At 56.4% G+C, this 22569-nt stretch overlaps 1 protein-coding gene across 1 annotated transcript; it reads left to right on the top strand.

Moving 5' to 3' along the window:
* The first annotated feature begins 84 nt into the window (after window positions 1-84).
* On the top strand, window positions 85-22555 carry ERBB2 (erb-b2 receptor tyrosine kinase 2). The gene is made up of 27 exons (XM_030840098.2): window positions 85-356; window positions 6395-6546; window positions 7460-7673; window positions 8434-8568; window positions 8854-8922; window positions 9107-9222; window positions 9348-9489; window positions 10357-10476; window positions 10741-10867; window positions 12908-12981; window positions 13071-13161; window positions 13401-13600; window positions 13952-14084; window positions 14171-14261; window positions 14952-15112; window positions 16587-16634; window positions 17965-18103; window positions 18186-18308; window positions 18596-18694; window positions 18977-19162; window positions 19297-19452; window positions 19569-19644; window positions 19944-20090; window positions 20466-20563; window positions 20762-20950; window positions 21233-21485; window positions 21627-22555. Exons 1-27 carry the CDS (start codon window positions 284-286, stop codon window positions 21980-21982), a joined length of 3768 nt encoding a protein of 1255 aa, XP_030695958.1. The 5' UTR covers window positions 85-283; the 3' UTR covers window positions 21983-22555.
* Window positions 22556-22569: the final 14 nt, after the last annotated feature.

Raw genomic sequence — 22569 nt, 5'->3', positions numbered from 1 at the left:
GTGGGGGTGGGGGGGGACGAGCTGCGAGCGCGCTGGCTCCCAATCACCGGAGGAGGAGGGGGTGGAGGAGGAGGGCTGCCTTGAGGAAGTACAGGAATGAAGTTGTGGAGCTGAGATTCCTCTCCATCGTGCCCACAGAGCCGAGAAGACCCCCGAGGCCGCCGGCCGCCCCTGCACTGGGTGCTCTTTCCGGCGCGAGCGCCTGGCCCCCTCCCCTCGCCCGCCCGGCGCCCTCGCCGCCTGGTCTAGCCGGAGCCATGGGGACGGAGCCGCAGTGAGCACCATGGAGCTGGCGGCCTGGTGCCGCTGGGGGCTCCTCCTCGCCCTCCTGCCCCCCGGAGCCGCGGGCACCCAAGGTGGGTCTGGGGTGGGGAGGGCAGGAAGCGGCGACGGGCCCGTGCAGCCTGGGACCCCCGTCTAAATCCCTGGTCAGACGGGAACAGAGGGGCCATCGGAGCTTCCCGACCCGAAGTTTCGGACAGTCCGGGGGCTCAGAGCCGCCAGCCCTCGGGCTCGGAGGGACCAGAGGAGGTGGGGCAGGGGGGCGATTACACCGGAGCGGCTCTAGACGTCCCATTCGAGGGACTTGTGCTTTGCAGACCCCGCGACGGCTCCAGAACTTGTCAAAAGAGGTCTCTGCAATTGTTCAGAAAGTTTCCCTCAAAGGGTGTATAGCAGGGTGTGTGTGTGTGTGTGTGTGTGTGTGTTTCCCCTTTCTTGAGCCCCCTCAAGCGCCTCTCTCAAAGCCTTTCCAGTTGGCAGCCTCCGCCTCCAGACTGGACTGGGCTGGATTCCTGGGGGTCCCTTCTGCCCGGCCCCCTCCCCGCCCCCTTTCGGCCGACTGGGTTGAGTTACTCCAGCTTCTGGCACGATCGGGGTGTGGAGGGGGGAGGTGGGGAAAGCAACCTGTCCAGCCAGAGCCGGGGAGCAGAGGGTGGCCAGTCCGACTGCAGAGTTGCCTCACGCCGGAGACTGGCGTGGGGGAAGGGGGAGACGTTTGTTTTGAACAAGTCTCGTTAGGGCCGACTTAGGGCTCTGTGCTTTGTGACTTGGAGAGCGTGGGTCACGGAGGGGTGGCGGTGGGCTTCCTGGTCTGGGGCATAAAGTGGGAGGGTTCTGAGGGATTCCTGGGCACTTGGAGGGAGGGGGAGGGTAAGGAACGGGGCCAGATGCGGGTATGGCGAGGGCCGGGTTGTCCTGCCTTTTCCTTTGGGCTGTGTATGGGGAAGGGTGCTGGGGTGGGGTGCAGTGTGTGTCTTGCCCTATCTGTCCGTCTGGGTGCGATAACGGTGAAAGCTAACGTGTACTGGAAATACACTGTGTACCAGGTGCTGTGCGTGTTTTGTCTGGGTTCCCTGCTTTCATCCTCAGAACAACCCTGTAAGAGAAGTCCTAACTAGTGTGCCCATTTTCCAGGCTTGAAGACCCGGGCTTCAAGAGGTGAAGTAAGCAGCAAGTAATTGGTGGGTCCCAGATTGGACCCCAGGCAGTGCAACCCCCAACCACAGCTTCAAAATCACTATATTCATCTGCCCTGAACATTGGGGGGCCGCTGCTGCTCCCTACATCGCCTGGTTGTGAGAAGACAGAATGAGAATGTTCTAGGAGTAGTGGGTGGTCTTCATGGATCAGGGAGTCTGGAGAAGGGGTGGGTGTCGGGCTGTCTGTGTGTTGCCCAAGGGCCCCCTCTGTCAGAGCTCTGCTGTGTTATCTGAGGGATGTCTATACTAGGGTGTTCTTGAGTTGTGTGGTCTGTGTGTTTGTGTGTCTGGCCTTTGTGTGACCAAACGGCAGTCACCCTGCTGAACTCTGCCCTCTCAAGGAACTCCCTCAAGAGCTGCTGTGAATAGCGGGAGGTGCCCCCGCGCAGCCTTCTCTCTGAGGAAGGAGACTCCTCTTTCCCAGGAGCCTCCCCTTCCCCTCCGTGTTTCCCAGGCAGGCGTCTTCTCCCCTGACCTTCTGAGAAGCGTGAGGTGAGGCAGGCGAGGCTGGGCTGTCAGGCTGAGCCGCAGCCCTCCTCACCTGGGCCTGGGAGTCGAGCAGGGGGAGGGCGGCCGGGTTGTTGCAGTGCTGGGATCTGAGGGGTCGGTTCTCCCGCCATTGACAGGGAGCTTCTCAGGTCTTCCTCACCCCTCCGCTTGCAGTGCTGGGTGCAGAGAGAGGTGTTGGGTGTGTTGTGCAGGGGAATGGCTAAAAGCAGAGCCCCACTCAGCTGCCTCTAGCACGCCCGGTATATGCCAGGGCTGAGGGCTGGCGCAGGCATGTGGGGGAAAGGGAGGTGGGGAAGGCCGAGAGGGTTGGGATTTTCTTTTCTTAGAGGTCAAGGTTTTGTAAAGCGCAGCAAACACATCTTGCAGAGCTCATAGTTTAATTCCTGAATGATTCTCCCAACAGCATCCTTCTTTTTGCTATACTCAGGGAAAGTAACCTCATTTTAATATTCAAGAAAAAAAATAATTGAAAGATAGGATCAAATGCCGAAAGAGAAAATGCATTGTATTACAAAGTCAAACACAGAGCACTGTTAATTTTCTCTGGGTTTGGAATTACCCGGACTCCTGCTATATGAACTTCTCTTGCCTTAACTTTTAGAAAAGTACAGCGTGCTTCCTATTTGCCTGGTTCTCATCCATTACAGTTTCATTTCATCTCTGCAACAATCCTGTGAAGTAGGTGCACAGATGAGGAAACTGAAGTTCAAAGAAACGAAGTGACTTAGCCAAGGCTTCCCAGCGACCCAATCATGTCCAGGGCATTTTTAGACTCTGACGAGGAGGCATTAAGAGTTGACCAAAGTCTTATTCCCTTCGACAGGAATGGGTTAAGCAAAGCCTCAGGGGCATTCAGGTGGTCAGACTCCGGTAGAGGTGCTATTTTGTTATTTAGGTGAATGACCTCCCTTATCTAGGCTTTAGAAAATGAGGGTGAAGAAAATGAGGGTGAGCTGCTCCTCGCCCCCCACCAGGTTCCCTCTTGGCTTTGGAGTCCTCTCCTTCCCTGTACCAGCCGATGTCTGCCTTCCTCTTGGGCCCTCCTGGCATGGCAGGGGACTGAGGGTAGGACCAGGCCAGAGGCCAGTGGGACCTACAGGGCTACGGGTGAGGGAGGGACCAGTGTCGGGCTGGGGCTGGGGAGCTGGTGTAGGGCCAGGCTGGTAGTGCCTGGCCCTGGGTGCTGGGATGACCTGGAAAGAGATCCCCCTCCCTGCCCTGTGGGAAACCCCTCTGGGGTGACACCCCTATCCCTTAATAGACCACCTCTCCTCCCCACCCCTGGGAAGAGAGCCGAGACGGGGTGAGGGGTGCGTGCTCTCTTAAGGAGTGGGAGAATTATTATAGCCGATGTTGTGTTGCCCCAGCTCTGTTTACAAAGCCTTGTCACGTTTACAGACTGTTTCTTGATTCGTTACCTCATTTAACTCTCATGTAATTTCTCTGCAGAGAGTAAGAGTTGTCATCATCCCCCACTCACAGTCAAGGTCAGGTCAGTAAATATTCACTGAGTGCCTGCTAAGTCACAGGCACTGCTGGACGTAGAGGTGAATCTGATTTGACCTCTGCCCTCGAGATCCAGGGACTTGATCAAGGTCACACCGTGAGTGGCCCAGCTAGGGTTGTGGCCTAATGACCTGAGCCCTGGCCCCAGGCGTGTGTGGTGGGTGAGTCCTGGTGTCACTGGAATGGGCTCTGGCCCCACGGGTCTGGGGGAGGTGAGCTTTGGGGATGCAGGTAGTGTTCATGGAAACCAAAGGAAGTGTTGGCTTTCATGCTGGTGAGCGAGAGAGGCAGCTGGGGCTGAAGGCTGGTGGGGAAGAAAGAACCCACTTGAGAGCCCCCCCAGAGCTGGGACCTGACCACTAACACCCCGCTAGAGGGACATGGCGGCCGTGACCAGCCTCTGAAGAGAGGGCTGGACATGGTGACCTCAACTGGTCCCTTTTGGTTTGGAGAGTCTTGATTGGAGTTCATTTATTTATTCATTCATTCATTCATCCCGCAAACACTTATCCAGGGCCCACTGTGTCCCTGGCTCCGGTCACACTGACTGCCCCAGAGATCTGGAGGGCGAGGCTCCCGAGGGACAGGTGCTCCGGAGACAAAGCGCTCCCCTGTGTGGAACAGGACCTCCTACCCCCGCCCCAGAAAATCAGTGGGGGGCAGAGTGGATATGGGGACCATGGCGAGGACTGGGGAGGGGGAGATGAATGAGGAGATGGGAGGGGGAGGGAAGTGTGGAGGTAGAGGAGGTGTCAGGTTGGAGGATATTAGCCCCCAAGCCTCCAGCTCCCTGGGAGTAGGTCTCAGGGTCCCAACTTTACCACCTGTTGCAAACGTTTAGTCTGAATCAGACTCAAAAATGGACACAAACAAACTCGTGGGGCGGGGCTGCTGCTCCTTCTGGTCCTCCTACCCAGCTCAGCCGCTCGGCCCTGCCCGAAGCCTATAATGTAATCAGTGGCATCAACAGAGCTGGTGTGTATTTACCTTTGAACAGGGTGTGGGGAGGGGTGTGTGTGCAGTTAGGTCTAGTGGAAGGAATGTGGGATTTGAAGTCGGCGCAGACTCGAGTTCAAATCCTCCCTCTATTGCTCACAGGCTTTCTGATCTTGGGAGAATAACCCCTGGCAACCTCAGTTTCCTTCTTTGCAAGACCGAGGTTGTAGGCAGCCTCTGGAGGATGAGACTCCACCCGGAGTGCCTGCCGAGCGTTCCCTTGTTGTTTTCCTATTGCCTGGCTACCGCAGCTGGTGTCCCTTCGAGGCGGCAGAGGGCACAGGGCGTGGAGACGGGCCCCTGCCCCGGGCTTGGGCCAGGGCCTTGGGGTCTGGGCCTGGAGACAGCTGTGCCTGCAAAGCAGCTGAAGCTGCTGAGGCTGGGGGAGGTCCTGGCAGCGGGCGTTATTTTGGGCCTGGCCTGCCATCCCCGGCTCCTGTTTCTCTTGGGAGTCTGGGGGGAGGGACCCTTGAGTTCTATTTCTGGGTCCTCCCATTCCTCCCTCTTTGCTTCCTTCCCTATCTGGCCAGAGGGGTGGGAACAGAGACCACTCTAGGTGCTTCTGGGAGGCTGCCAGCTAGTGGCCATTGGCCCAGGCCAGAACCCTGGGGGCTTGTCCCACCAGCCTTTCCCCCGATTTCTGGAGGCAGGGGGTATCTCTGATTACCCCCCAGGATTTGACCCTAGGCTCCAAGCTGCTGGGAGAGCAGGGGATCAGACCTCAAAGTCAGCCACTGTGCTGTCCCCCTGAGTCTGCACGTAGTCCCTGGGAGGTGGAGTGGGGACCAACAGGAATTCAGGGCAGCTGAGGCACCTGTGGATCTGGGGGTGCACCCCACCCACCTCCCCCTGGCACACCCTCCTGGGCAAGATGTGCCAGGTGATTCATCTTCTCACCAGAGCAGAAAAACGGGTTTAACTGGGCACTTTAATCGCCCCCACTGCTGGCAAGCATGGTGCCAGCAGTTGCCCAGAGCGCCCCCTTACCCGGGCTAGTGTACCCCTTTTAGTATCCCTGGGCTTAGTGAGTACTTCTGGTCTCAGGGACACTGGGCTGGGGTCCAGGTGGACTGGGCGGCAGTTCATCTTGACGCTCCTTGGCCGGTGGTTGGCACCAGGCAGGTACACAGGGCTGACGTAATGCCCTTGTGGCAGGAGTTTCGTGGCGTAGATTCTGCCAGCTGGTTCTGAAGTCTTGCGCTGAGGAGGTGGCAAGGGTGAGGTACCAGCTTAGGAGCCTTTGGAGTAGGCAGCACTCTGGCTCAGCATCTGCAGCTCGGGTCCGGATGCCCATAGTTGGGATCTGATGTTCCTTTTCTCTGCCTCGGGGAATTCCAGAAGTCCCTGCAGTGACCAGGACCCTGGTGGTCCCCATGCCCCAGCTATGACTCCAGCTGACCCTCCTTCCCCACTTTCTGGGTGGCATTGTGGGGGTGGGTACCCCTTGCCAGGAGGTTGGCACGTGGGTGGCGTTGTTTGTTCGGGAGAGGGTCAAGGGGTATCCAGAGGATTCATGATTCATCATCGCGTCTCTTGGGGGATTTTTACCCGTTGGCCCTGAGTTGTGCCTTTGGGACAAAGGGAGGCTTTCTTTGCCAGCCAACACTCTGGATCAAACGGGCAAGTCCCTAAGGCTGGCACAGCGAGACGCCCTCTGGACGCTCAGGATGGGCCGAGTCAGGGGAGCTTCTCCCCTGATGTCCCTCCTCTTCCCAAATTTGCAAACTTTCTTTTGCTGTTGCACGTTCTGTGGGTACAAGCGACACAGGAGGAGGGATCCTTCCATTGTGCTTTCTCGCTGTCTGTGGTGGCATGACTCTGGCGAGTAGGTTGGCAGAGGTGGCCAGGTTGGCAGAGCTCACTGGGCAGTGCCCTCTGACCCATCTTCTCTCTCCTGCCAGTGTGCACCGGCACAGACATGAAGCTGCGGCCGCTGGCCAGTCCCGAGACCCACCTGGACATGCTCCGCCACCTCTACCAGGGCTGTCAGGTGGTGCAGGGTAACCTGGAGCTCACCTACCTGCCCGCTAATGCCAGCCTCTCCTTCCTGCAGGTGAGGCCCATGGGCAAAACCCAGCCAGGCCCTGTTTCCTGCTGGGCTGAGCCCTCTGCTTGCAGATGGGTGGTAGAAGAGTGTTCCCCACCCTGTATTTCCTCTTTTGTTGTGGCTCCTCAACTGGGAAGTCCTTTCTGTTGTCTAACCCCCGTCCATCCTACTGCAAGACCAGTTGACTCCTTCTCTACAACGTGGCTGGCCGTGGACATCTCTGGGTGGAATGCACCCGTTCCTCTGCTAAATTTTTTGCTCTCTTGCCAGCATGATCACCTTCCATTGTCCAACTGCCCCAGCCACTGTCCCCCTCCTACCCGGAGTAATGCAAGGGCTGGCCGGTTCCCGGTCCAGTTCTGCCACTGACAAGCCATGTGAATGTGATCTAGGCCCTTGGCTTCACTGGATCTCAGTTTCCCTATCTGTATATTGGGAGCAACAGACATGCTTGAACTCCCTGGGGGGCCCATTTTGAAATCACATGGAAAATGTATGTGAAAGGGTCAGGAGCAGGAGAGAGAATGGAAACCAGCCTCTGCGTTGTGTCCATGGTGCCCTGGAGCGGGGCCTCAGGTGCGATGCTTAGTCTGTCAGATCACAAACATCACCTCGTCCAGGCCTTTCCTTTACAGATGAAGAAACTGAGATGCAGAGAGGGTGGGGTGCTTGCTTACAGTTTACAGAGTGTGCCCCCGCCCTTTTCTTTCTTGATCGTACTAGAATCTGGTTCGGGGATGTGGGGAGTGGCCTTGATCTCCATTTTATGCCTGAGGGAGCAGGACTGGTCAGCGGCTGGGGGCCTTGCCCAAGATCCCCGAGCACAGGGTAACCTGGAGGAGGCCTTGTGCGGGGGGGCGGTGGTAGTGGTCCAGGGCCTGGACCTGCCTTAGCCCTACCCTACCCTGTCCCCTCCCAGGAGATCCAGGAGGTGCAGGGCTACGTGCTCATCGCCAAGAACCGAGTGAGTCAGGTCCCCCTGCAGAGGCTGCGGATCGTACGAGGCACCCAGCTGTTTGAGGACAACTATGCCCTGGCCGTGCTGGACAACGGAGGCCTTCTGGAAGGTGCCCCCCCTGCTGCACGCGCTGCTCCGGGAGGGCTGCAGGAGCTGCAGCTGCGAAGCCTCACAGGTGCTCATCCTTATCGTTGAAACTCCCTGCTGGTCATTGAGAACTGACCAGGGCCCCTGTCAGCCATGGGGATGCTTCGTGTGAATAAGAACTGGGGTCCCTTCCGGATGGATGCAAGTGGAGCTAGGGGAGGCGCCCTTGTGAGGATTCGAAAAAGATTTCCCTTCTTCCCAGGAAGTCACAGCTTGTGCCAGCCCACATAGCTTGATAGGATGCAGGCTGGGGTTTTGCCCACTTCCTGGCTCAATGCACACGTACAGTGAACAACCTCTGTAACTGTACGTGGCAGCCTTGGAGCTGACAGCGTCCCAGACTCTGAGTGCCTGGTGCTTTACCTGCATAACCCCATTTCAGTCGTGCTTTAATCTTGCAAGGGAAGCATCAGTGTTATTCTCGTTTTACAGATGAGAAAACTGAGGTTTACAGAGGATGAGTGACTTGCTTGAGGTTACACAGCGAGTTAGTGGTGGTGAGGCTGGATTTCACACTCTCTTTTAACTGCTAAGCAATGTGCCCAGAGTAGAGGTGGAGGAGAGGAGACAGTGACACGGACAGCTCACTCCGCCCCGGATCTCCGTTTGTTCACGTGTGGGGTGGTGTTGGCAGGGCTAAGAGATGCCGAAGGAGTCTCCTCTGCTCCCTGAGGAACCTGGGGCGTGTTTAAGAGCCCCATTCCCCTTTTAGAAGGCAGGCAGGCCCCGAGGGAGGTCAGAAGAGGACAGATGAGGGAAGAAGCACCTGATTATTGCCCGCCCCACAGAGATCCTGAAGGGAGGGGTCTTGATCCAGCGGAACCCCCAGCTCTGCCACCAGGACACGATTGTGTGGAAGGACATCTTCCACAGGAACAACCAGCTGGCCCTCATGCTGATAGACACCAACCGCTCACGGGCCTGTAAGCCACGCCCCTCGCCGCCTGCAGCCGCCTCTGTCTCTCACGCAGCCCACCGACCCCAGACTCCTGGCTTACTCCACGCCCCCCGCTGCCGCTGCACTAATACCACCCATTTCCTCTTTCTCTGTGTCTCTTCATCTCTGCGGTTCTCTGCCCTGTCTCCCTCTGCTTCCAGATCATGCCTCCGGTTTCGGAGTCCTCTCCTCCTGCCTGCATCTCTCCCTCACTGTGCATTCTGTCTCCTGGTCTCTGTCTCTCTCACTGCCGTTCTGTGTCTCTCCCCAGGCCCACCCTGTTCTCCAGCTTGTAAAGCTCCCCACTGCTGGGGAGAAAGTTCCAAGGACTGTCAGAGCTGTGAGTTATAGGGAGGCCCAGAATCTGGGGGCAGGGGCTGGGTGGGAATAAAGGTGACATGGCGGGTGGGTGCCAGGCCTCGGCATCTTCCCTGAGGCAGGAAGTCTCCCCAGAAGGTGATGCTGGTGAAGGGGCCCGGTGCCTAGGCTGCCGCCCAGCCCTCATCCTGCCCTTTGCCCAACAGTGACGCGAACCGTCTGTGCCAGCGGCTGTGCCCGCTGTAAGGGCCCGCAGCCCACCGACTGCTGCCACGAGCAGTGTGCTGCCGGCTGCACGGGCCCCAAGCACTCTGACTGTCTGGTACGTGCCCCCGGCGCCCCAGCCCTCGGGGTGCAAGGGGAGGGGCGTCCCGCCTGGTGCTGCCCTTAACCCTCTGGCACACCAGGGCCAAACAGCCCAGTGCCCACCAGCTGCCTGTCCCCCAGGCCTGCCTCCACTTCAACCACAGTGGCATCTGTGAGCTGCACTGCCCAGCTCTGGTCACCTACAACACGGACACCTTCGAGTCCATGCCCAACCCCGAGGGCCGTTATACCTTCGGCGCCAGCTGCGTGACCACCTGTCCTTGTGAGTGCCGGGGAGAGACGTACTTTTAGTAATTTTGCTGGGGACTTTGGTTTATGTAAATGCAAGCATGTTGTGAGTACTGTCCGCCCCTGGCTTTGGAGAGCTGGTCACGGCAGTTCGTACTGAGCTGCCTCGTTCTTTCAACAGCAGTGGAGCAGGTGGCAGCACAGAATAGCAGCTAAGAGCCCACGCACAGAAGCCAGACTGCCTGGGTCTGAGACCTGGCTCTGCCCCTTATTAGTCACGTGACCTTCTTGCTGTGTCTTGGTTTCCTTATCTGTTAAGTGGGGGCCAAAATAGTCCCATCCTCACCAGGTGGTTATAAAGTTTGAATGAGTTAATATTTGCAAAGCTCTTATAACTGTGCCCAGACAATACTAAGCACCCCTAAATGTTGATTTTTAGATAGATCAGAGTTTTATTTACTAGCTCCCCTATTTACTGATGGGCATTTAGGGACTGGCCTCAGACCTGGGGACCTCTTTCCTCCTGTCACAGGAGACAGCAGTGGGCTCTTGGGTCCTGGTCGTACCCTCCCCATGGTGGGTGAGAGTACGGAGTGTGGAGCTAGATCATTTGGGTTCACATCCTGGCTCCTCCACTTAACTAGCACAGGGACCTTGAGTAATTTAAACAGAAAACTCTGTGCTTTGGTTTCCCTTTTGGCAAAATGGGAATCTAACGGTGCCTACCGCACAGGGTTGTCGTGAGGAGTGGACGAGTGTCCAGGGCTCAGATATGGTGTAAGGGCATTTCGGTATCGGTTGATATCATTCTTATTGCACTACCTGGGCATGGTCACACAGCTCATGGTGGGGCAGTGCTAAAAGGCCAGGGCATGTGGACAGACGATCTTGATCTCCTCAGACAACTACCTGTCCACGGACGTGGGATCCTGCACCCTGGTTTGTCCCCTGAACAACCAAGAGGTGACAGCTGAGGATGGAACCCAGCGGTGTGAGAAATGCAGCAAGCCCTGTGCCCGAGGTACCCAGTGGCCGCCCCCTGCACACCCAGCCTGGCCTAGCCCGCTGTGCCACCCTCCCTCAGACCCTCCTGGGACCCAGTCCTGTTCTCCCACTGACTCTGCCCCTGGCCCTCCCCTGAGCACTCCCACAAGCTCCCCCATGTCTCTGCCAATGTGAGGAGGGGGCATGTGGCCCCAGGAGGGGACTGTGGACAGGACCCAGGAGGTTGAATTCCTGGTGCCCCATGTGGAGGCTGAGGTGCCCCCTGTCCCCCTCCCCACAGTGTGCTATGGTCTGGGCATGGAACACCTGCGGGAGGTGAGGGCGGTCACCAGTGCCAACATCCAGGAGTTTGCTGGCTGCAAGAAGATCTTTGGGAGCCTGGCGTTTGTGCCGGAGAGCTTTGAGGGGTAAGGATACTCAGAGTTAAGGGTGGGCACGTGGCCTGAGGCAGCATCAGGGCAGTCACCGAATCCTGAGGCCCCAGAAGTGGAAGCATTTCTCGGGGATGGCGGGAGACAGAGGTGGGAGGCCAGGGATGCAAAGGAAGCAGGTGGAAGACCAGCAGGGCCTTTGGAGGGGGGAGTTTTTCTTTTTTGTTTGCTTGTCTTTGGCCGCGCCGCGCAACTTGCTGACCTTAGTTCACCAACCAGGGATTGAACCCAGGCCCTTGACAATGAAAGCGAGGAGTCCTAACCCCTGGACTGCCAGGGAATTCCTGGGATTTTTCTCATAAATGACACGTTATCTATGAACATGCACTTGTATGGAGGTCACACCATCCAGATAAAGTAAAATTCTCTTTGAGTTCGTAGTAGCTTTATTCATAATGGCCCCGAACTGGAAATAATGCAAATGTATATCAGTAGCTGAAGGAATCAATAAAGCTGGCCCTTGGACATCACGGGTTTGAACTGCGTGGGTCCACTCAAATGTGAACTTTTTCCAATAAATCCGTACGGCAGTACTACACAGTCCGGGGTTGCTTGAATCCGGAACCATGGATGCAGAGGGCTGACTGTACAGTTATACTTGGATTTTCGACTTTGTGGGGGGTTGGTGCCGTAACCCAGGCGTTGTTCAAGGGTCATCCGTAAAAGGTGGTATATCCGTACAGTGAAATTCTCAGCAGTAAAAGAAATGGCCTACTGATACGTGAAACAACATGAATGTGTCTCAGAAACGTTATGTTAAGCAAAATAAGTCAGACAAGAGAGAGTCCGCACTGTATGATTCCCTTTGCTCTAGAATAGGCAAAACCACTGTGCGGTGAGAGAAATCAGAACAGTGATTGCGCCAGGGTGAGGGCCTGGAAAGGGACACAAAGGAAATTTCTGGGGTGATGGAAATGTTCTGTATACCAGTTGGGGTAGTGGATAGGTGAGTGAATGCATTTGACAAAACTCATTAAACTGCACACTAAAAATCTGCAATTTATTGTATGTGAATTATACTTCAATAAAAATATGTATTAAAAAAGGAGAAAATTCCCTTCAACACTTTCTCCACCTTTACTCCCCTTTCTAGAGGAGACCACTCTTAACAGTTTGTGTGTGTTCTTCTAGACCGTTCATACGTATGTGGATACACACGCACAGAGAAACGTAGTGTTAGTAATTTGGGGGGAAAGGTTGATTTAAAATGGGAGCCTGTTGTGAATATTGTCTGCCCCTGGCTTTGGAGAGCTGGTTATGACAGTTAGTTCACGTCCAGCTGCCTTGTTCTTTCCACAGCTGCGGAAGAGGTGGCAGCAAAGAGTAGCAGCTAAGAGCCCAGGCTGCCTGGGTTTGAGACCTGGCTTCTACCACTTACTAATCGTGTGACCTTCTTGATGAGTCTCAGTTTCCTCATCTGTTAAATGGGGGCAAAAATAGTCCCGCCCTCATAAGGTGTTATAAAGTTTAAATGAGTTAATATTTGTAAAGCTCCTATAACCGTGCCCAGCAGATACTACACGCTCCTGAATGTTAGTTTTTCGTGTGTAGTCTGGATAGATCAGGATTATATTTAATAGCTCCCATTTACTGATGTTTAGGTATTTAATTTAAAATTTTTTAATTTAATTAATAAAATAAATTATTAATAAATTAATTAAAAATTTAATTAAATTTTTTTAAGTTTAAATTTTAAAAAAAATTTAATTTTTAATTTCCTTAGTTTTTTTATTTTCCCTCTAACAAACAGTTCTCCTTTGCACATGCCTTTGGGAACAGGGGCCGGTGTCTCTCTAGGCCACATTCCTAGAAGTAGAATTTCTAGATCAAAGGATATAAATATTGTTTTGATATTTGCCAAGCCAGGGCCTGGGCTTTGAAATTCAGGATGGGAACAGCCGGGCTCGATGGGCAATGGGTTTAAGTGGAGGGGAGGTTGGGGAGGATGGCAGGGCCAGCTCGTGGAGGGGGGTCTTAGCCACCCCCTTCTTGGCCCTCTCCTAATCCTCCTTCTAGGGACCGAGCCTCCAACACTGCCCCCCTACAGCCTGAGCAGCTCAGAGTATTTGAGTCTCTGGAGGAGATCACAGGTGAGCTCTGTCTCTCTGAATCCTGCTTCGATGGGGCTGGGAGGTCTTCGTCCTGTCCCCGCACCCGTAGCCTCACCCTGTGTCTGCAGGTTACCTGTACATCTCAGCGTGGCCAGACAGCCTGCCGGACCTCCACGTCTTCCAGAATCTGCGAGTAATCCGGGGACGAGTTCTGCATGAGTGAGCACCAGGGGAGGGAGGCCTGACGGAGGAGGAGCTGCCCCGGGAGGCCCGGGAGAAGCTCTGAGTGTGTAGGGGGGGAATGGGGGTTCTTATTCCCCGGGCACTCCAGCAGCAGCATTCCCATGGAAGTTTGCAGAGTGTGCTGGGGACAGGAGGAAGGCGAGGGCAGCCCTTGCTGAGGGGGGAGGGTCAGTGGTGCGTTGCCCCCCTGCATTTGAGCACTCCCCCTCCCACAGTGGTGCCTACTCGCTGACCCTGCAAGGGCTGGGCATCCGCTGGCTGGGGCTGCGCTCTCTGCGGGAACTGGGCAGTGGGCTGGCCCTCATCCACCGCAACGCCCGCCTCTGCTTTGTACACACGGTGCCCTGGGACCAGCTCTTCCGGAACCCCCACCAGGCCCTGCTCCACAGTGCCAACCGGCCAGAGGTCGAGTGCGGTAAGACAGGGAGCCCAGCACTGCTGCTCAGGCGTGCCCACGGGCCTCTGGCAGCAGCAGTCTAGGACTTACTTGTGCGTGTGCACTGCCCGTCCCTGGTGCACCATCCTTGACATAGCTCTGGTTGGCCTGGCCTCTTGGCATGGCTTCTAGCAGGGTCCTGCCACACTGCCTTGCCATCCCTCCCTTCCCTTTCCTCTCTGTTCCTGGAACCTCAGAACTCTTTCTCTCCCTGCTTTGCGCGGCACCTATCCCCACCTCTCCAGCTCAGAGCCATGCCCACAGACTCTTCCCCCAGCTCCCTGGAGTCTCCCTTGAGAGTCCCCTCTGACCCCTTCCTCCTCACTGCAGTGGGCGAGGGCCTGGCCTGCTACCCGCTGTGTGCCCACGGGCACTGCTGGGGTCCAGGGCCCACCCAGTGCGTCAACTGCAGCCAGTTCCTCCGGGGCCAGCAGTGCGTGGAAGAATGCCGAGTACTGCAGGGGTATGCGGGGCAGAGGAGGGGGCGGCCGGGCTGGGGGGTGCACAGGGGCTCCTTCCAGACCCCTTCACCGGCCGTCCTCTCCTCAGGCTCCCCCGGGAGTACGTGAAGGACAGGTACTGTCTGCCGTGCCACCCCGAGTGTCAGCCCCAGAACGGCTCAGTGACCTGCTTTGGCTCGGTGAGGTGCTGGTGCGCTCAGAGCTGGGTGGAGGGAAGCAGGGCAGGGTTGGGGGTGCTGCCAGGGACCTGGCCAAGTCCAGTAAAATACCCCTGGGGAGGACTCCAAGCCCAGACCTGAACAGTAGGAGGGTGGTAGGAGGGTGGAAGGTGGCTGGGATGCTGGGGACAGCAAGAGTTGCGGACGCTGAGGCCCTTCAGACCATGCAAAGGGCCCAGGGAAGCCTGTGCCCTTGGCCGTGGCTGTGCTAAGGTGGTTAGACCTGGGGGCTTAGACATCAGGTGACCTGGATTCAAATCCAGGCCCCACTTGCACTGGCTCATTCGTAAAATGAACGTTATACTAGTACCTACCCCATTGGGATGCAGTGAGAATTAACTCAAAATAGGGTTTGGCACAGTGCCCGAGCACAGGAAAAAGGCTTCACAAGTTAGTTACTATTATTACTTGCTGTTATACCTTAGGTAATACACTCCCCCCACCCCACCAGGCCTGGGGATCAAGCTTTGAAGGTGGGGAGCTGGGTGCAGAACAGGGGCATCAGACACAGCAGGTATGGGGCTGTCCCAGGAGCAAGGTGGACAGTGCTGCTGAGTGACTGAGGGAAGCACAGAGGGGACCCAAGGGCCTGATCCTGCTGCCCTGGGGGTGTCGGTGCCAGCCCCCCACAAACCCTTCCTCCCCTCCCAGGAGGCTGACCAGTGTGTGGCTTGCACCCACTACAAGGATCCTCCCTTCTGCGTGGCTCGCTGCCCCAGTGGTGTGAAGCCTGACCTCTCCTTCATGCCCATCTGGAAGTTCCCAGATGAGGAGGGCATGTGCCAGCCATGCCCCATCAACTGCACCCACTCGTGAGTCTGAGGGCCTTTTCCACGGAAAGAAAGGCTTTGTTCCAGAACCCTCTCTGGGGCTCTTATTCTAAAAGTGGGACAACTCTGCCTTTGCTTACCCCGAGACCCTTAATTTTTCATATCCTTTTTTTCTGATCACAAAAGTAACACGTGGTTAAAAATTTTTTAATTAAAGCATGAAAGTGAATAGTATTAGCAATTCTATCCCACTGTTAATAATTTGCAATATTTTTCCTCCAGTTTTTTTAATCTATGCACACACTAACATACGGATTATTATTATAACATAAAGTATATGTTTATATGTTATTATTATTCTTCTCCAGTTTTTATCTGTGCACACTCTAGTATATACTTCTTTTTACCAAAATGGGATCATAGACCATACATATTGTTTGGAAATTGCTTTTTCTCACTCAGCATTGCAATTTTGCTTGCAATGTTTTTCCATGTCCTAACACGGTGATCTGCCCTGTTCTCTTTATGTTTTTCACTTCGTTGTTAATTACACACGGAGTACATGCATACATTCTTGTGATACACATTGTCAGCAGTCTCAGAGTATAAACACTGTAAAGCAGAAGTGCCCTTTCGCCCACTCCCCCACCCACCCAGTCCCCCACCCTCCCCTCCCTGGGGAGAACCACCAGCTCACTCTGGTGTGCTCTACACGTTTCCATAAATGCATTTCACATTTATGTTAGGTTGAAGATTGCTGTTTTGGGAAGTCAACAATGATCAAGAAACAGCAATTTCGTCTGACTCACATATAGTCAGTTTTGGTTTCTGTGTGTGTGCATTTTTTAATGTACACAGGATAGTACTCTACATATAGTTCTGCACTTTGCTTCCCCTCCGTCCCGGCACTTTATGTATCTTGGAGGTGCTTTCTTGTGAGCGCACATGAACCTACCTCCTTTTTTTTTTTTTTTTAACTACTCAATCTGCTGTATGGACGTAGTCTTATTTAACCATGTCCCTGTTCGAGGGATAATCATTGAACTTGTCTCCTTTTTTTGGGTGGGCGTGCAGTTTATTGCACTTGAGCTCCATGTACAAGTGAGCATTTTGTACATGCCCCCTAGTGTACAGGTGTTGGCATTTTTAGGGTCGTCCTGAGAGGTGGAACTGCTGGGTCACAGTATCGTCAGACTGTCCTCGGTGCAGGTTGTGCCCAGCTACTACCCTGGCATCCTCTACAGAGGGGATAGCCAAGCTTTTGGACTTGATGGTCTTCTGGGTGCCCCCCACTTCCTACCCAAGACAGGGAGGTGCAGGGGATGCAGGTTTGCAGATTGGAGAAGGCCTCCCCTGTGGGGTGGTAGAAAGAGCCCTGGTGACCTTGAGCCCAGTTTCTGCCTTTGTCAATTAGGGATCATAACTCAGCTACACCCACCTCTGGGGATATTGTGAGGCTGAGTGAGTGCAAGAGGCGGTTCCCAGCCTTGTTGACAGGACTCTCTCTCTTCTGCAGCTGTGTGGACCTGGATGACAAGGGCTGCCCCGCTGAGCAGAGAGCCAGGTCAGCCTGGTCCCCAGGACACATCCCATGTTGCCCCTCAGTCCCCCTCCGGCCCCTGAGTGGTCACTGCTGTAGGGAGGGGGTCTCCTGACATGATACATGTCCCTCCCCCAGCCCACTCTTCCACTAAGGACCCTCCTTTCAATTAGCTTCAACCAGTGGACGGAGGACCTGCTCGGGATGCTTGGGGGGCAGGGAACAGGAAAAGATGGCGAAGACACCCAGCACCTCCCCACCCTCGAGTAGGTAGGGGTCTCCTAAGGGACACAGGCAGCCTGCAACTCCCTGGGACTCAAGGCACGTTGAGAAGAGAACGCAACGACAGCACTGAGGATGGGACAATGAATTCTTACCTGGGGTCAGTGGGAGGCTTCAAGGAGGAGGTGGCATGGGAGCCAGGTCTTGAAAGAGGGGCAGGTATGTCACTTGCATTAGGAGGAAAGCAACCAGGCAGCATGGTGAGAGGGGTCAGGACAATCTAGGACGTGTTTGCTGAAGGTTCTGCTGTGGTGGGCCACTGAGTAAGCTCAGAGGAGGGAGTAAGTCTGAATCAGGTTAGGGCAGGATCTTGGAGGGCATAGGCTCTCCCTCACCATGAGGCCACAAGCCCTGTGATGTCCATCACTGCCATCACTGGACTTGATTTCTAGGCAGTGGGGTGTTTGGGGAGAAAAACAGATTGGAGTATGTCCTAGGTAAGCACTTGTCCATGACACAAGCGTTCAGTAGAGGTCTGTGATGTGCCAGCCCTTGGCTAAGCAAGGGAAGGGGGCAAGGATGACAGTGATGTAGGGTCAGCACCCAGGAGATCCTTCTATCCCAGGATGAGCTGAGTCTTGAAAGATGACCTCATGCAGAAATGATGGTCCAGGTAGAATTAACAAAGGCTGGGAGGTGTGGAAATCATGACCTATGGGTGGAAAATGTGGCTAGAATATCAGAATCACTGGGCGCACGTTCCCCACCTCATACCACAATCAGACTCTCTGGAGGGTAGGGCTCCAGACTCTTGCATACTGACAAGCTCCCTGGTGATTTTTTGTCAGCAAGTTTGAGAATCCTGGGCTAGAGCCCTGGGCAAGAGCATAGACAATTTGGAGATGTGGGTGGAGAGGGTTTTGAATGCCCAGCAAGGAGTCTGGACTTCATCCTGGAGGCAGTAAGGAGCCGAGGGAGGTTTCTGAGTAGGTGAAACAGGACGGGAGCCTGCACGTCAGCCTTCCAACTTCCCTTTCCAAACGCCAGCGACCTTCATGCCCCTCCATGGGACCCCTTCATCCCTCCTGCCCCAGACTGGTCCCCAATCCCTGACCCTGGCTCCTGCCCCCAGCCCTGTGACGTCCATCATTGCCGCTGTGGTGGGCATTCTGCTGGTCGTCGTCGTGGGGCTGGTCTTCGGCATCCTCGTCAAGCGGCGGCGGCAGAAGATCCGGAAGTACACGATGCGGCGGCTGCTGCAGGAGACAGAGGTGAGGCGGTCCGAGGGCCTGTCGCGTGGCCTGTGGTCTGCAGCCCGGCCCGCGGCACTGACGCACCACCCCTTCACCCCAGCTGGTGGAGCCCCTGACACCGAGCGGAGCGATGCCAAATCAGGCTCAGATGCGGATCCTGAAAGAGACAGAGCTGAGGAAGGTGAAGGTGCTTGGATCCGGAGCTTTTGGTACCGTCTACAAGGTCAGGGGTGGGGCCAAAGTCCTGGGTGGGCGGTCCCAGAGGATGCGGTCAGGGCGGGGACGAGGGTTCTGTCTGGGAGACAGCCAGGGGCTGGGGGCGATTCTGTTGGGTGGGGCAGTTATGTGTAAGGGGATAGGGAGTGGGCTGAAATGGCGAGGTTGTTGCTAAATAATGAGGTTGGCCCAAGGGTGGGGAAGGATTGGGAGCACAAGTAGTGACCCCTTGGACGACTGCAGGTTGGATCTGGCCCACCCTCCTCCTGCTCACATCCTCCTCTCTCTGCCCAGGGCATCTGGATCCCCGATGGGGAAAATGTGAAAATCCCAGTGGCCATCAAAGTGTTGAGGGAAAACACATCCCCCAAAGCCAACAAAGAAATCTTGGACGTAAGCCCTTCCACCCTCTCCAGCTGGGAGTACAGTGGGGACCCCCTGGCTGCAGGTGTGGGCTGTGGGCTCTGTTTTCACTGGGGCTTTAGGAGACACTTTGTGATCCCCCAGATCTCTACTCTTAACCTCCTGAGTCTGTGGGCCATGGTTCTGGTTTGTGACGAATGGGGTTGGATTGAGTGAGGGTCCCCAGTCACGGCTCAGCCCTCGGGAGGGGTGTGTGGTGGTTTGGGGGCTAGTGGTTTCCCATACCCTCTCAGTGTGTACCCTTGCTCCCAGGAAGCATATGTGATGGCTGGTGTAGGGTCCCCATACGTGTCCCGCCTTCTGGGCATCTGCCTGACATCCACGGTGCAGCTGGTGACACAGCTTATGCCCTATGGCTGCCTCCTAGACCACGTCCGGGAGCACCGCGGGCGCCTGGGCTCCCAGGACCTGCTGAACTGGTGTGTGCAGATTGCCAAGGTATGCACTTTGGGGGCCGGGGCTCTGCGGGTGCCCTCGGGAGCAAGCCTCTGTCTCCACTCAGAGCTAGGATGAGGAGGTTTCCTGGGAGAGCTCTGGCAGAGCGAGGTCCACACAGATGCCTCTGACCCCAGGGGATGAGCTACTTGGAGGATGTGCGGCTCGTGCACAGGGACCTGGCTGCCCGGAATGTGCTGGTCAAGAGTCCCAACCATGTCAAGATTACAGACTTCGGGCTGGCTCGGCTGCTGGACATTGATGAGACGGAGTACCATGCGGATGGGGGCAAGGTCAGAGGAGGGGGCAGAGTGAAGCAAGGGGGGGTGGGGTCTGGCCCCTGGGAGAACTCAGAACGGCCACCTCCCCACCACACCTGGTTGGAGCACTTCCTTCTCTGCTCTCCCAGGTGCCCATCAAGTGGATGGCGTTGGAGTCCATTCTCCGCCGGCGGTTCACCCACCAGAGTGATGTGTGGAGCTATGGTGTGTGATGGGGTGGGTCGGAAGGGTGGACACAGAGCCGTGGCCCTGGGGGGGATGTGGGTGGAAGGATGAGAGCTGGGATGGAGCGAATTAATGGACACTTTAGCATGAAGGAAGGAATGGGCTGCCAGTGCCTCAGTCTGCCAGGGACTGCGGAAAGACTGGGTATCTCCTGCCCTTGACCCTGCGTCCCTCCCCTCCTTCCCCCATGGTGCCAGGCTCTTGGATAGAGCCTCTGGGGCTCAGTGCACTAACGCTCCCTCTGGTCCCCCCACCTCTTGACCCCATCTCTGCCCCAGGTGTGACTGTGTGGGAGCTGATGACTTTTGGGGCCAAACCTTACGATGGGATCCCAGCCCGGGAGATCCCTGACCTCCTGGAGAAGGGGGAGCGGCTGCCCCAGCCCCCCATCTGCACCATTGATGTCTACATGATCATGGTCAAATGTGCGTGGTTGAGCTGGGTCGGCTGCTTGGAGGAGCGGGAGGGCCTGGGTGGAGGGGCCTACAAGGGGCAAGGGAGGGGGCCAAGAGCAGGGTATGTTTAATGCAGCCTCAAAAGGGTCTCACTTCCCTTTACAGTACCGGTCCAGAGGAGCTATCAAGGACCAGCTAGAAAGAAACTTAATGCAAAATAAAAAGGGGAAACTAGTAGAGATTCTCAAAGGTTCTCTCTCAGGATCCGAGTCTGGTACCTCTTCTCTACCACCTGAGGGCTTTGGACTCTAGTAACTGGGGTTGTCTAGGCTGGGGGTGGGGGTGAGGGGCTCTGCACACAGGCTGCAGCCAGAACTGAGATGCTGGACTCCTGCCCACCCCCAGGTTGGATGATCGACTCTGAATGTCGGCCAAGGTTCCGGGAGTTGGTGGCCGAATTCTCCCGCATGGCCAGGGACCCCCAGCGCTTTGTGGTCATCCAGGTACTGGGCCTTTCCACGCCGTCCCTGCCTATGGCTAAGCTCACTCTCCCTTAGAGGGAGGAAAGGGAGATGATTCCTGGGTCCCAGGCTTCCAAGCCCAGCCCTTGCCTGACTCGTCAGAACTCTGGTACTCCCTGAGCCTCCCTCGGGAGGCTGGGCTGGGGAGAGGCTGCCACGCTCTGTCTCCCGCCTCCCCAGAATGAAGACCTGGGCCCTCCCAGCCCCTTGGACAGCACCTTCTACCGCTCGCTGCTGGAGGATGATGACATGGGGGACCTGGTGGATGCTGAGGAGTACCTGGTACCCCAGCAAGGCTTCTTCTGCCCAGACCCTGCCCCGGGCTCTGGGGGCACAGCCCACCGCAGGCACCGCAGCACATCCACCAGGGTCAGTGCCCCCTGTCACAGTGTGGTGGGTGTGTCTGGTTACTTCCCCCGACCCCAGTGGACTAGAGTCCCTTTCTCCAATGTCCCCCAACCATCACCTCTCACGGAGGAGACCCCAATATCCCCAAGGATTCCTACTGCTTTCCAACTGTGACCCCACTCTTGCCACAGTGACTGTGTCAAACCCCGAAGGCAACTTCCTTTTATCTCTTGTGACCCTGTCACCTCCCGTGGAGTCTCCATCATGAATGACCCCCATCATGACTTTCTCGCTCGTCCTCAGAGTGGCGGTGGTGAGCTGACGCTGGGTCTGGAGCCCTCGGAGGAGGAGCCCCCCAGGTCTCCACTGGCACCTTCCGAAGGGGCTGGCTCTGATGTGTTTGACGGCGACTTGGGAATGGGGGCAGCCAAGGGGCTGCAGAACCTCCCCCAACATGACTCCAGCCCTCTACAGCGGTACAGCGAGGACCCCACAGTACCGCTTCCTCCCGAGACCGATGGCTACGTTGCCCCCCTGACCTACAGCCCCCAGCCCGGTATGGAGTCCAGGCCCGAGCTGAGAGGTTGGGAGGTGGGGATTGGGGGTGCTCAGCCCAGGGCCCACTATGGGGGCAGGGGCAGCAGCCAGAACACACGGGCTCCTCCCCCTAACAAGCCTCCTTCTCTTGTCCTTTCAGAATACGTGAACCAGCCAGAGGTTCGGCCACAGCCCCCCTCACCCCTAGAGGGTCCTCGGCCTCCTCCTCGACCTGCCGGTTCCACTCTGGAAAGGCCCAAGACTCTCTCCCCTGGGAAGAATGGGGTTGTCAAAGACATTTTTGCCTTTGGGGCTGCCGTGGAGAACCCCGAGTACTTGGCACCCCGGGGCAGGGCTGCCCCTCAGTCCCACTCTTCTCCGGCCTTCAGCCCAGCCTTTGACAACCTCTATTACTGGGACCAGGACCCATCAGAGCGGGGCTCTCCACCCAGCACCTTTGAAGGGACCCCTACAGCAGAGAACCCTGAGTACCTGGGTCTGGACATGCCAGTATGAGCCAAAAGGCCCGGGCCGCTGAGGCCCTGCTGGCCCCTCAGGGAGTGTGGAAGGCCTGACTTATGGCCCGCGTCGGGACGAGGCAGGGAGAGGGCCCTTGGATCACATCCAGGGTGGCCTGCCATGCCAGCAATCTTCCTTCCTCTTCCAACTCGTAGGTGGCTGAGAGCCGCCCAGCCTGGCTGGAAGAGGGGGCAGCACCGGGGAGTCCTGACTGATGCTGGAGCCCTGGCCCAGCCACTAGGGTCCACTGGATGCCACAGCCAGTCTCCTTACCTGCGGGAGCAGCCCAGCCTGACTTCTTCCAGAACCTGACACTGAAGGACAGGGAAGCTGAGCCTAGGAAGGGAAGAGGCCCCAAGAGGGTGTCTAGGAACCAGAGCAGAGACTCCCTGAGACCTAGCTCTGCCCCTAAGAAGAAGGGGACAGCAGGGGACGGCAGCAGCGCCCAGATCCGGTTCCTGTACAGAGTGCTTTTCTGGTTTTGTTTTTACTTATGTTTTTTTGGTTGTTTTATTTTATTATTTTTTTTAAGATGAAATAAGGACTCGGTGGAGAGTGGGTATTGTGGAAGCGGGGTGGGGGGG

This window comes from Globicephala melas, chromosome 20, assembly GCF_963455315.2.
Source record: "Globicephala melas chromosome 20, mGloMel1.2, whole genome shotgun sequence".
Lineage (NCBI taxonomy): Eukaryota > Metazoa > Chordata > Mammalia > Artiodactyla > Delphinidae > Globicephala > Globicephala melas.
Note: the sequence above shows the minus strand (reverse complement) of the source record. Positions and strands in the feature narration are given on the sequence as shown.

What these genes read in the sequence shown, in the direction of transcription:
- ERBB2 (XM_030840098.2), top strand. Translation starts at nt 284, where the DNA reads ATGGAGCTGGCGGCCTGGTGCCGCTGGGGGCTCCTCCTCGCCCTCCTG. An exon ending in CCAAGCACTCTGACTGTCTG is followed by an intron (nt 9,223 to 9,347) that starts GTACGTGCCCCC and finishes CCTGTCCCCCAG; the next exon opens with GCCTGCCTCCACTTCAACCA. An exon ending in CCAACAAAGAAATCTTGGAC is followed by an intron (nt 18,695 to 18,976) that starts GTAAGCCCTTCC and finishes CCTTGCTCCCAG; the next exon opens with GAAGCATATGTGATGGCTGG.